Source organism: Odocoileus virginianus, chromosome 20 (genome assembly GCF_023699985.2).
Source record: "Odocoileus virginianus isolate 20LAN1187 ecotype Illinois chromosome 20, Ovbor_1.2, whole genome shotgun sequence".
Taxonomy (NCBI): Eukaryota; Metazoa; Chordata; class Mammalia; order Artiodactyla; family Cervidae; genus Odocoileus; species Odocoileus virginianus.
This window is the reverse complement of record NC_069693.1, coordinates 44,070,895-44,083,733: the sequence shown is the minus strand read 5'-3', so window position 1 is coordinate 44,083,733 and position 12,839 is coordinate 44,070,895. Positions and strand designations below refer to the sequence as shown.

Genomic DNA, 12,839 nt, shown 5'->3' with positions numbered 1-12,839 from the left:
GGGGAAACAGTGGAAGCTGTGTCAGACTTTATTTTGGGGGGCTCCAAAATCACTGCAGATGGTGATTGCAGCTGTGAAATTAAAAGACGCTTACTCCTTGGAAGGAAAGTTATGACCAACCTAGACAGCATATTAAAAAGCAGAGACATTACTTTGCAAACAAAGGTCTGTCTATTCAAGGCTATGGTTTTTCCAGTAGTCATGTATGGATGTGAGAGCTGGACTGTGAAGAAAGCTGAGCGCCGAAAAATTGATGCTCTTGAACTGTGGTGTTGGAGAAGACTCTTGAGAGTCCCTTGAACAGCAAGGAGATCTTACCAGTCCATCCTAAAGCAGATCAGTCCTGGGTGTTCATTGGAAGGACTGATGATGAAGCTGAAACTCCAATACTTTGGCCACCTCATGTGAAGAGTTGACTCATTGGAAAAGACCCTGATGCTGGGAGGGACTGGGGGCAGGAGGAGAAGGGGATGACAGAGGATGAGATGGCTGGATGGCATCACCGACTCGATGGACATGAGTTTGAGTAAACTCCAGGAGTTGGTGATGGACAGGGAGGCCTGGCGTGCTGTGATTCATGGGGTCGCAAAGAGTTGGATGCAACTGAGTGACTGAACTGAACTGAACTGAACAAGAAATTGGGAAAGCTGAGACGACCCTCCCCAATATTTGAAGTAAGAAAAAGTTTACTGTAGGTGTGTAATGCTCCATTCTTTGATAGAGAAGTGATGTGATAGATGTATGTTTTTTGAAACCTAGATTGCTCTGTTCTGTTTCTGTGAGGCTCCAGCACCATTGTTGCTTTCTCCTTCACTGAAATGTGCAAGTTGTTCTAGGCTCTGAGGGCAGATATATCTGTGTTGGGATTGAGAATGAAAAGGTCATGGATTCAGCTGCCTCAGCCATTCATCATTTGTGAGAGAATCTAGGTTAGACTGCTTCTTCATCTACTCTTGATCAATGTATTTGTTGACTCTGGGCTTAGAGACTTAGAGACCCTAGAGAACAGGGGAGAATCATTTTAAGAGGCTGTGTTTTCTTTCCTCTGCTCTGATTTCTCAATTCTTTCCTACTGCTTTCTCTCTTCCTATAATTTCTCAAGTTTCTAGTCTGCTGGTGGAACCTTAACTTGGTTTTTTAGTGTTATTATTGTGTCATTCTTAAAAGTACATACATGTTATATATTAGGTGTGTAGGGTGGAGGTGGGGGGATATGTATTGCCACTTAAGAGCGATAATGAGATAAAGGGTAGGCAGGTGCACATATTCATTTTTCTATATTGAATCAAACATGATGACTAAATTGAAACCCTGTAATTAAGACTAGTAGCCCACATAAAATAGTGTTTTTATTAACATGAATAAACTTTTATTAAGTAAGAACTGACTATAATCTTTGCTTTCCATGGTTACTACTGAAAGTATAAATTTAATCAGATGTCTGAAATCTTTACATAAAAGCTGTGACTCCCTGCTAATTGGTTGGGCCCATCTCGAACTATAAGCTTTTGAGTGTGTACAAATGGGTATTTATAGCTATATAGGAAAGGCAGGAGGAAGATTAGATTTCAGGAGTAGGAGACTCAAGACTCTAAGTTGATCTGACGTGAGATTGACTCATTTTAGAACTGAGAAGTATCTTTTTATCTCCAAAGTTTTAGACTTATTTAACATCTGACATTTTAGATTCCAAGTATTATTATCTAAATATCAGTATCTAAAGGTCCTGTTATTTCACGTGTCCTTATGTTTCATTTTTTTTCTTTTAGGTCTCTTTTATTCAGAACCTTGTATTCTGTGTAGAAAGAGTTTACCGGGTACCTGACTTTGGTGTCTGGGAAAGAGGAAGCAAATACAATAATGGCAGCACAGAACTGCATTCGAGGTAATTTGCTGATTTCTGAGTGTTTTGTTTTCTACTTTTAATTTGAATGTGTGGAATGTGAATAAAAATCAAAGAACTAGATTGGAACTCTGGTTTCTGTGTAGTTTTCATCTCTCTTTTTTTCTATATATTAATATAATTCAGGTGAAATTCACTTAAAATTAAAGGAAGCGTCTCCTCTCAGTACCGATTAACAGATGTAAGAAAAGAGCATATGAGTGTCTTTGCCAGCTTCACACTGTGTCAGGACATGCATATCAGTATTCAGTCTAAGACTTGACCTTTCTGTTCAACCAAGTCATTTTCTTTTTCCTCTTTGAAATGACACTGTTTGAAAGGTCAAGTACATTAAAATTGCCAAACAGCAGTTGTAAATGCATCACATCTAAAATTCCTTTTCGTGTTATAGAGCTGACTTTTATCCCAACGAGAGTTACTCGCACCCTTTATATTTTGTTTAACTAAAAAATGTAGCTCAGTTAGTCCTATCCATTTCGCACTAAAAAGTTTAATAATCTAAAGGTTATCAGCTATAGGGCAGTTTAGAACATCAAGACTTAAATGAAGTAGAGAAACAGTTTAGGAAACACTGGTTAAGAGAAATCTGCAGCACAGTACTTTTTTGAATGGAAGGACTAATCACACACAAAAAGATTAAGTTGATTCTAAAATCTGCTCCAGATTACTTGCCGTATAACATCTCTGCCTCAGTTTCCCTCATTTGTAAAATGAAGATAATAATGTATTCTACTTTATGAAGTTGTAATGATTGAGTTGATATTTATCAGAAATTTGAATAATGCATAAGTAAACATTGAAATGAAAGTACACTCACATTTAAGAATATTTTAATAGCAAAGATTGAAATAAAAAGAATTTTTTGTTTAACTCTGATCAGCTAACATAAAAACTTTTCTGTAAGTTTTATGATTCATATGAGGCATGTTTATATAGAGTAGAATAGTAACAATGTGTAAGGAAGACAATAAAGGAGAGAAATAATTCAGACATTAAATTCAGGCAAATACTATATATAGCAAGAAAATATTATATTTTAGCTATAAGTTCTCAGCATTCCAAATTATCAGTCAAATTCAAGACAGTGTATAAGATTGGAAAAGGTGATTTTTTTAAAATTTGCCTTTCCAGTAGTTATTTATCAGGTCCCTTTCTGCTTTTTAATAACTATTTAATATATGCCAGTGTGGTCCCACTGACATTTTTGATATAAAATATTTAGAGTAGGGTTTTTTCAGTTTATAAAAACTGTGGTAAACCCAGAAAGACTCTTGGGTAAAAATTACCATTAATCTTAGAAAGTGACGGTGTTGGGAAGTTGCTTGGCAGGCTACTGTCCATGGGGCCACAAATGAGTTGGACAGGACTTAGCAACTAAATGACGACAGTGAAAAAAGAGAGACTCCAACTTGTTCTCCTGTAACTGAGGTGCCCGTCTTTAAACGGAATCATTAAGGATTTTATTTCAAGTCTTGGAAAATCATTAAGTGATGTTCTTTGCTACCTTTTGCATGCAAAATTAACCTTAATTGTAGCAGGCCAATTTTATTCAAACGGATGGGAAATGAAGTTTGCTATTTAGCTTTGCATGGTGCTTTTTATATATTTAACATTCATCTTCTAATTTTCCATGGTATAATGCTGTAAATAACTTAAAATTTTTTTTCCACAATGCTTCTTAGCTCAGATACTCACAGGCCTGCTTCAGATCTGTCACCTCTGCTGACACAGTGTCTAGTTTGAAACTGCAGGAGACCTGAGCTGTGTGGCTCTCATGGATGTAGCGTTTGCAGTGGTGGTGGGAGGCCAGTATCTTTCTGTGCTCATGCCAGGGAATGGAATGTAGAGCTGCTACCGGCAGGGATTAAGTCCCAACTCTTATTTATTGCTGTAAGACTTCCCAGAACTATCTGATCCTAGTTAATTATCTGATCCTAGTTTCTAGTTGGGTCTGACCCAAGGACTTCTTAATGCAATATCCTTGTTATATTCTTAAGTTATTCTCATAATTTTGAAAAGCCTGAAATGGTATATAGTAATTTTTGCTAAAAGTACTCATGTTGCCCTTTGCCTTCTAACTTTCTTTGCCAGTCTGTGTCTCTGTGCCGTGCAGTTCTCCTTAGCAGGAATCAGAGCACAGTCTGTTGCCTTGACGATCACTAGGGTCTTGTGCTCACTGACTTGGTAAATGTCCCTTTCTTCCTTTGCCACACACTGTGTGCATCCCTTCTAAACTGCATCTTGGTCAAGAATGATTACTGCCCGTAGGTCCCTGAACCCATACACATAGTGTTCTAAGGATAGAGGCCTCCCCTTCAGCATCCATGCTCAGTGGTTCTCTAGTAATTTTAAACCCTGGCACTACAGTTACAGGGTAAGTTTTATTTAGCCCAGGCAGGAAGCATTACTGCCTTTTTACACAGGAGGAAACTGAAGTTTAGAAGACTTGGTGATTTTTCCCCCTCCATTCCTTCAGTGATACAGATCAAAGGTAATGGAGCCAGAACTAAATCCCAGGTGGCTGGCTTCAAAATCCAAAGGTATTTTTACTGTATCATGTTGTAAGTTAATGCTGTAAAAAGTTTTCCTAAAGTTGGAAAGAACAGCAAGGTGTACCACCTTGGTGACATTTTGCTGAGTTTCAAGGATATCTTTGCTTAGCAATCACTAAAGCTTGATTTAGCCTGATGCCTTTGTCATTCCCTTCCTAATCTGCCCTTTTCAGCCCCAGGTTTGCCTGTATCTGTTTTAGTCCAAATTCTTGAATTATTTAGCATTTCTTAGATAAGCTTCAGAACTTTTTTCTAAAAAGTGATCTCATTACATGTAACCATTTAACCCATTCTTGCAGCATCCTCATACTTTTCAGGATTTGGTAAAAGAATCCATTGCTCTAAGCTCAGTGTAACTGAATGTTTCCTGAGCAACCATTCCCTGCTGTCCTGATTTTTCTGTTCATCTGACTTTTCCTTGAACAACATATTCCTTTTAGTTTCTCCTAGGGTGTCTAGAACTATTTCAAATAATTATGCTTTTTTCTTCTGTTTATTCTCAAAGTCTTATAATAAATTTTCTTATATTTCAAAATCTCATATTAATATTATTTGATTTAATTGCATTTTCCTTCATGTATTAGTTACTTACTTATTATAACACAAATTCTTTTTTTGAAGATATTAAATCTTTTATTGATTATACCTGATAATGGATGATACACAAGCTTCTTTCCCATCTATAACATTATTTGGTACTGTAATTAGATATATCACATAGGATGTGCCAACAGTCATTAATAACCAAAAACCTCCATGACTTTGCATGGGTGACTCTTCTAAAGGTGAACTCCAGTTCACAACACAGTAACTGTCAGTTCAGCTACAACAAGGTTCTGAAGACAAAAGCTTCTCCACCAAAGCAGGTTTTAAATAAATTTTGAGTGGAACTTGGCATCACCGTGAAAGAATTCTAACTTTACACTGTTGAGATAGTTTACCAAAATGGCTTCAGAGTAGATTAACTTTACACAGCACATTTTTAAAAAAAGTATTTATTCAGCATCATGATTAGACTATTACATTTAACAATCAACAGGATGACTGCAAAAAAAAAAAAAAAACTGCATTAAAACCCTTTATTGGAATACTTTACACTTTCCATAAAACAGAAACTAAAATAACCTGTTACACAATTAATCACAAATACAGTCCTCAAGGTTTTTGCTCATATACATGATATTGTTTGAAACATGTCTTCTTTGTAGCAGCTAGGCCCTGCTACCACTGTGCTTGGCTGAGTTCACAAATCTATTGTAACCTATCACTTCTCTGGCTCTCCTTTCCTGCTAAGCTCTGTTTCCTGGCAATAATTAAAAGCTTCTTCCATGGTCATAGGGACTGCTGCTACTGGAACTACCATAGCCACCTTGGTTTCCTGGTTTGGCAAAGTATTGGCCTCCACCACCATAGGAGCCAGATTTTCTGCCTCCAAAGTTTCCTCCTTTCATGGGTCCAAAATTTGAAGATTGATTATTGTAATTGCCAAAATCATTCTAGCTTCTGCTACCTCCAAAATTGCTTCCATCGTTACCAAATCTATTATAGCCATCCCCACTGCCACCGGTTTCCACCATCACCATGGCTGCCATCAGAGTTTCCAGACCACTTTGACCTCTTTGGTTGGATGAAGCACTAGCCACCTCTTGCTTAGGCAAGCCTTGATAGGGCTTTTCTTTCTTTGCAGTTGTGGCCATTCACAATGTGGTATTTCTGAATGACAGTGTTGGCTATGGAATCATGGCCATCAAAGGTTACAAAAGCAAAGCCTCTCTTTCTGCCACTGCCTTGGTCAGTCATGATTTCAGTCACTTCAGTTTTCTCCTACTATTGTAAATAATTTCTCAGGTGATGTTCTTTGGTGTCTTTAATGCCACCAACAAAAATCTTTTTCACGGTTAAGTGGACACCAGCTCTTTGAGAATCTTCTCTTGAGACAGTCTCTTAGGTTCCACAGCTCTTCCATCCACAGTGTGTGGCCTTGCACTCATGGCTGTGTCCACCTCCTCTGCACAGGCCTATGTGACAAACCCGCAGCCTCTGCAGCACTTGGTATTTGGATTCCTTATTACCGCACAGTCTGTGAGTGTTCCTCATTGCTCAGAATGGCTCCTCAGACACTCATCATTTGTTTCAAAGCTCAGTCCTCTGATGAAGAGCTTCCGTAGCTGTTCAGGCTCTTTGGGAGACTTTGACCTAGACATGGTGGCAGTGGAAGGGGAAGACTTCAACGATGCTTACTCAGTGGCATCCATAGGCAGAAAGTATAACACTAATTCTTAATCCCCAGAGTTACATATCCAGGTGGTCTTTTTAGCTGTTCCATGTTAAATTCAGTATTTTACTTTTAAAATTTTCCCTTCCTCATTTATGTAAGGCTGTTTTTACTCCTTGGGGCTACCTTTAAATACTTTAAGCCAAAACTGTTTTGGAGAAGAGAATGAGCTGTGCTTAGTCACTCAGTCATGTCTGACTCTTTGCCACCCTATGGACTGTAACCCTCCAGGCTGCTCTGTCCATAGGGATTCTCCAGGCAAGAATACTGGAGTGGGTTGCTGTGCCCTCCTCCAGGGGATCTTCCCAAGCCAGGGATCAAACCCAGGTCTCCCCCATTGCAGGCCAATTCTTTACTGTCTGAGCCACCGAGGAAGCCCATGTATACTGGAGTGGGCAGCCTGTCCTTTCTCCAGGGGATCTTCCTGACCCAGGAATTAAATGGGGGTCTCCTGCATTACAGGTGGAGAAGAGATGAGTCCTCTGTAAAATATGAATTGAATCTCAAGCCTAACTTTAAATTTTTTGGCTATTGGAAAGCAAAAAGGAAAGTTATAATAACTTAGTAATGTAGATATATAATCAACCCTGAATATTCATTGGAAGGACTGATGCTGAAGCTGAAGCTCCAGTTCTTTGGCCACCTGATGCAAATAGCTGACTTGTTGGAAAAGACCCTGATGCTGGGAAAGATTGAGGTCAGGAGGAGAAGGGGATGACAGAGGATGAGATGGTTGGATGGCATCACTGACTCAATGGGCATGATTTGAGCAAACTCTGGGAAATACTGAAGAACAGGGAAAATCTGGCATACTGTAGTCCATGAAGTTGCAAAATCAGACATGACTTAGCAGCTGAACCACGATTTAGCAGCTGAACCACAACAGCAATGCCCAAATGGAAAGATTATTATAGATATGTGAAAGTGAAAGTTGCTCAGTCATGTCTGACTCCTAGCAACCCCATGGATTATACAGTCCATGGAATTCCCAGGTCAGAATACTGGAGTGGATAGCCATTCCTTTCTCCAGGGGATCTTCCCAACCCAGGTATCAAACATGGGTCTCCCACTTTGCAGGCAGATTCTTTACCAGCTGAGCCACAATGGAAGCCCAGGAATACTGTAGTGGGTAGCCTATCCCTTTTCCAGCGAATTTTTCCCAACCCAGAAATCGAAGGAGTCTCCTGCATTGCAAGTGGATTCTTTACCAACTGAGCTATCAGGGAAGCCCATTATAGATATATATCCAGAAGGAAAGATTATTGGGGTTTTGTGGGGGGATTACAATTTTATGTTCTATTTGGGCTTCTCCAATAAAGAAGACTATCACTAAAATATCTGATAAGTAACCATCATAGCATCAGTTTAAGATATTTTAGTGACCATTTTATTTCATATAGTACTTGTTATTTAAAGTAACTACTTACTCTTCTTAAGTCATTTCTGATGTTCTAGTCATTGAGCTATAATACAGGCAGTTATCCATCCATTCTGCTTCATTTTATGTATTTTTCCTGTACTGAACAATTCATGAACATCCATTAAAACCATAGTACTGTAAAGTCCTCTTTTTTTCAGGAAGTATGATTGGGCACCTCAGGGAGTTAAAGCATAATGTTAATGAATATGAGATTGTGAATTCAGTTTTCATGCTTGCCAGTTAACTTTTTGGATTCCATGGTGTGTTTTAAATCACCTAGTCCAAACCCATTATCTTTTCTGGAGAAGCTTTCATTTATGCAATAAATCACTTTATTAAAAACTATCTCCCAGGTAAACACTTTTAGTTCCTGTAAGTAAATGTAAGGTAACACCTTTAAAGAACCAAACTGGTGAATGCTCTGTTGGTAATAGTCACGCAAATAGCTTGCTGTTGCCAAAGATTTAAATAACCGGTCAATAATAAATTAACATATATGTGAATTTCAATTGTCCAATTATTCAACCAATTGCATTGGTAAAGAAAATTGAAATGGTAAGAACTTGACCTTTACTATAATCCAGATACAATGTTTCTTTCTTTTGTAGTGCTTTATTTAGAGGACAGTTTCCAAATTCATCCCTCAGCTGTCTTTCTGCACCATTTTTAAACTTAGAATGAACCTTGTGCACTGGGGACTAACAGAGAACTCCTTGGGCATTGAGAACACATCCTTAGGCAATAAAATTAATTGGCAGCGAATGTTTTTGCATGCATTGTCAGAGTATATGATTCCTATGGCTCTTCTAACCCTTAGGTTCTAAGAATTTAGAATTCTTATGCAGGTACTGTTTGGTTTCCATTTGGACTATTCAAGGCTAGGTATGATTGTGCCGGGTGTGCATGCAGTTAGAAACCTGCCTTAAATTCTTTTCTTGCTACCTACTGTTTCAAATAAAGCATCCCAAACTTAGAAGCATAAAACAGCAGAATAACAATCTTTTACTATTGTTAACTCTCATGGTTCAGAGGGTTGACTAGGCTAACTAGGGTGGTTCATACTTAGGGTCTCAGGTTTGCCATCAATTGTGGCTGAGGCTAGAGTCAACTTTGAAAACTTCCTCACTTGGGTATCAGAGTGTTGACTGGGACTTCAGCAGGAACACTTATATGAAGTTTTTCCATATAGACTGCACACATTGTGGTAGCTAGGTTCCAAGGTTCAGTGTCCCAAAACTCACAGGCCAGATGGAAGCTATATCTTTTTATGACCTAACCTTGGAAATCGTGCAGCATAACTTTCACTACATCCTATCTGTTACAGTCAATAAGATAAGTGAGGGGAATTAGACTCCACCTTTTGATAGAAGGCAAAGATTTTGCAGACATATTTTAAACTAGCACATATTCTTCATTTGGACTTTGTTCCTCCAGGTTGTAGGCCTTGTCATTTCTCTAAAGTGACTTTGGCTATGAAAAGAGACCATGCCCCTTCTCTTAAGCATACTAGCGAGTACCATGTGGATTGTTTTGAAATTTGTTCATCCTGTGGAAGTGCGAGGTACTTCTTCACTGAAAGAGAAATGCTGGACTGCAGATTTGAGTCAGTAGTGTGTGCATGCTAAGTTGCTTCAGTCTTGTCTGACTCTTTGTGACTCTTTGCGCTGTAGCCCTCCAGGCTTCTCTGTCCATGGATTTCTTTAGGCAAAAAATGCTGGAGTGGGTTGTCTGCATGGCAGACCCAGGGATCAAACCCACATCTCTTATATCTCCTCCATTGGCAGGTGAGTTCTTCACCACTAGGGTCACCTGGGAAGCGATACCAGATTATTGGCTTAGTTGTTCTTGAGAACCAGGGTAAAATGATCTGCATATATTGTAGTAAGGAAGAGAGTTTTCACCAAAGAGAAAGTAAGCATGCATTTGAAAGTCACATTCAATCTCTCAGAACTTAGTTTCCTCACTTTTAAAGTAGAGGGGATTAACAAAAGAAATGCAAGACCTGTACATCAAAAACTATAAAATATTGTTGAAAAAAATTAAAGAAGACATCCAAGAATGGAAAGATATCCTGTGTTCAGTGTGTGCTCAGTCACCTCTGACCCTTTGCCACCCCATGGACTGTAGCGCTATACCACCAGGCTCCTCTGTCCATGGAATTTTCCAGGCAAGAATATTGAAATGGGTTGCCATTTCCTACTTCATGGCAGTTCAGTGTAATCCATATCAAAAAAATTTTTTTTTGTAGAAATTGGCAAACTAATCCTAAAATTTGCATGGAAATGCAAGGAACTCAGAATAGCCAAAACAACCCTTGATAAAGAACAAAGTTGGAAGATCCACACTTTGCAACTTCAAAATTTATTACAGTAATGAGCCTACTGTAGTTACAGTAATCTGCTACAATGATTAAATAGTGTGGTACAAGTATAACAAGAGACAGATATTAGTGCAGTAAAACTGATGATCTAGAAAGAAACCCGTACATGTATGGTCAGTTGATTTTCACAAAGGTGCAAGGATAATTGATAGAGGAGAATATAGTCTTTAGCAAATGGTGCTGGGACAACTGGATACAAAAGAAAATTTGGGTCCCTACTTCATGTAGTGTATAATAACAAAATTAACTGGAAAAGAATCAATGACCTAATAATAAGAACTAAAATTATAAAACTCTTAAAAGGAAACATAGTTGTAAATGATTGTGACCTTATCTGGGATGAATGAATGTCCAGTAGGTAGTTACATGTTTAGATTTTAAAGAAACTGCAAGACTATTTTTGAGAGTCCCATATTGCTTTACATTCCTACTAGCAATGTATGATGTCATTTCTCTGAATCTTTGCCAGCATTTAGTGTTATCACTATTTTTTACTTTATTTACTCTGATTTGTTTATAGTGGTAGCTTATTGTGGTTTTAATTTGCATTTCCTAATGGATAATGATATTGGGTGTTTTCATGTGACTGTATATCATCTGCATCTTCAGTGAAATGTCTCTTCATGTCTTTTGCTCTTTTTCTAATTGGACGGGTTTTTTTCATTGTTGATTTTTGAGAAATTCTTTATACATAAATAATTCTTGATACTAGTCCTTTAATTTTGTGTTCTGCAAATATATTCTCCTAGTCTGTAGCTTGGGGTTTTTTTTTTTTTTTTTTTTTTTTTGGTTAGAGCAAGCTTTCAATTTTAATGAAACCCAGTATATAAATTTTTTCTTTTATGGATTGTGCTTTCAGTGTAAATTCTGACAACTCTGTGTAACCTTGATTCTGATGATTTTCTCTGATGGTCTGTTTTATAAAAGTTACATAATGTTGTGTCTTTTTTTTTTCCATTTATTTTTATTAGTTGGAGGCTAATTACTTTACATCATTGCAGTGGTTTTTGTCATACATTGAAATGAATTAGCCATGGATTTACATGTATTCTCCATCCCGTTCCCCCCTCCCACCTCCCTCTCCACCCGATCCCTCTGGGTCTTCCCAGTGCACCAGGCCCGAGCACTTGTCTCATGCACCCAACCTGGGCTGGTGATCTGTTTCACCCTAGATAATATACATGTTTCAATGTTGTGTCTTATATTTAAGTTCATGATCTATTTTGAGTTAATTTTGTATAAGGTATGATGTTGAAGGTTTTTTTTTTTTTTTTTCGATGCATGTCCAGTTGCTCTAGCATTATTTGCGTTTGTTGAAAGGACTGTCTTTCCTTTATTGAAATGCCTTTGTGCTCTTGTTGAAAATAAAATGGGCATATTTATATTGGGCCGTTTCTGGGTTCTATATGTCTATTGCTCTGCTAATACCACCAATATGATCCTGTGAATTTCCTTCTTTAGGCTATTAATATGGTGGACTGTGTTGATTAATTTCTGATTATCGAACTGGCCTTTTGTCCCTAGACTAAACCTCACCTGGTCAGTCATGGGGATAATTCATTTCACATATTGCTTAATTCTATTTGCTAATTTTTAAAAAGATACTAATGTCTGTAGTCATGAGAGATATTGGCCTATAGATTTCTTTTTGTGCATTGTCTTTGTTTTGTTTTGGTATCAGGGTAATGCTAGCTTCAGTTAAATTAACTCTGAAGTGTTTTTTCCCCACTCTATTTTCTGGAAGATTGTGTAGAATTGGTGTCAATTTTTCTTTAAATATTTGGTAGATTTCTTTAGTGAAATCATATAGGTATGGAGAGGTTTTTTTTTTGACCATTTGAAAATTATGGATTCAACTTCTTAACAGTAATGGGGCTATTCAAATTATTTCATATTGAATGAGTAGTGATAGTTTTGCTTTTCCAGGAATTGATTCATTCCTTTTAATCTATGTATGTTGAATTGTTCAGAGTATTTGCTCATTATCCTTTTGATACCTACAATGTCTATAGTGTTATCTCCTGTTTTATGCCTAATATTGGTCATTTGTGTCTTATTTCTTTGTCAGGCTTTGTCAATTTTCTTTAACCCTTTAAAGATTAGTTGTTTGTTCCACTGATTTTTTTCTTTTTTTTTTTCCTGTGGGTGTGGGTGTATCAATGTCATTGTTTTCTCTTATCTGTGTTATTTCCTTCTGTTTGCTTCAGGTTTATTTTGCTCTTTTTCTAGCTTCAATTACACTGGGATTAGATAATTGATTTGAGGCTTTTCTCTTTGCTTATATATTCATTTAGTTCTATAAATTTCCC

The 12,839-nt window shown here is 37.5% G+C and overlaps 1 protein-coding gene across 7 annotated transcripts in view; it reads left to right on the top strand.

Moving 5' to 3' along the window:
* PHKB (phosphorylase kinase regulatory subunit beta) overlaps window positions 1-12,839 on the top strand; it is a 213,425-nt gene that overhangs the window by 67,329 nt on the left and 133,257 nt on the right. For all 7 annotated transcript variants that reach the window (XM_020881709.2, XM_020881707.2, XM_070451354.1 and 4 more), the window contains one exon: window positions 1,770-1,885. In XM_020881709.2, the coding sequence (XP_020737368.2) occupies window positions 1,770-1,885 (116 nt within the window). The remainder of the gene's footprint in view (window positions 1-1,769; window positions 1,886-12,839) is intronic.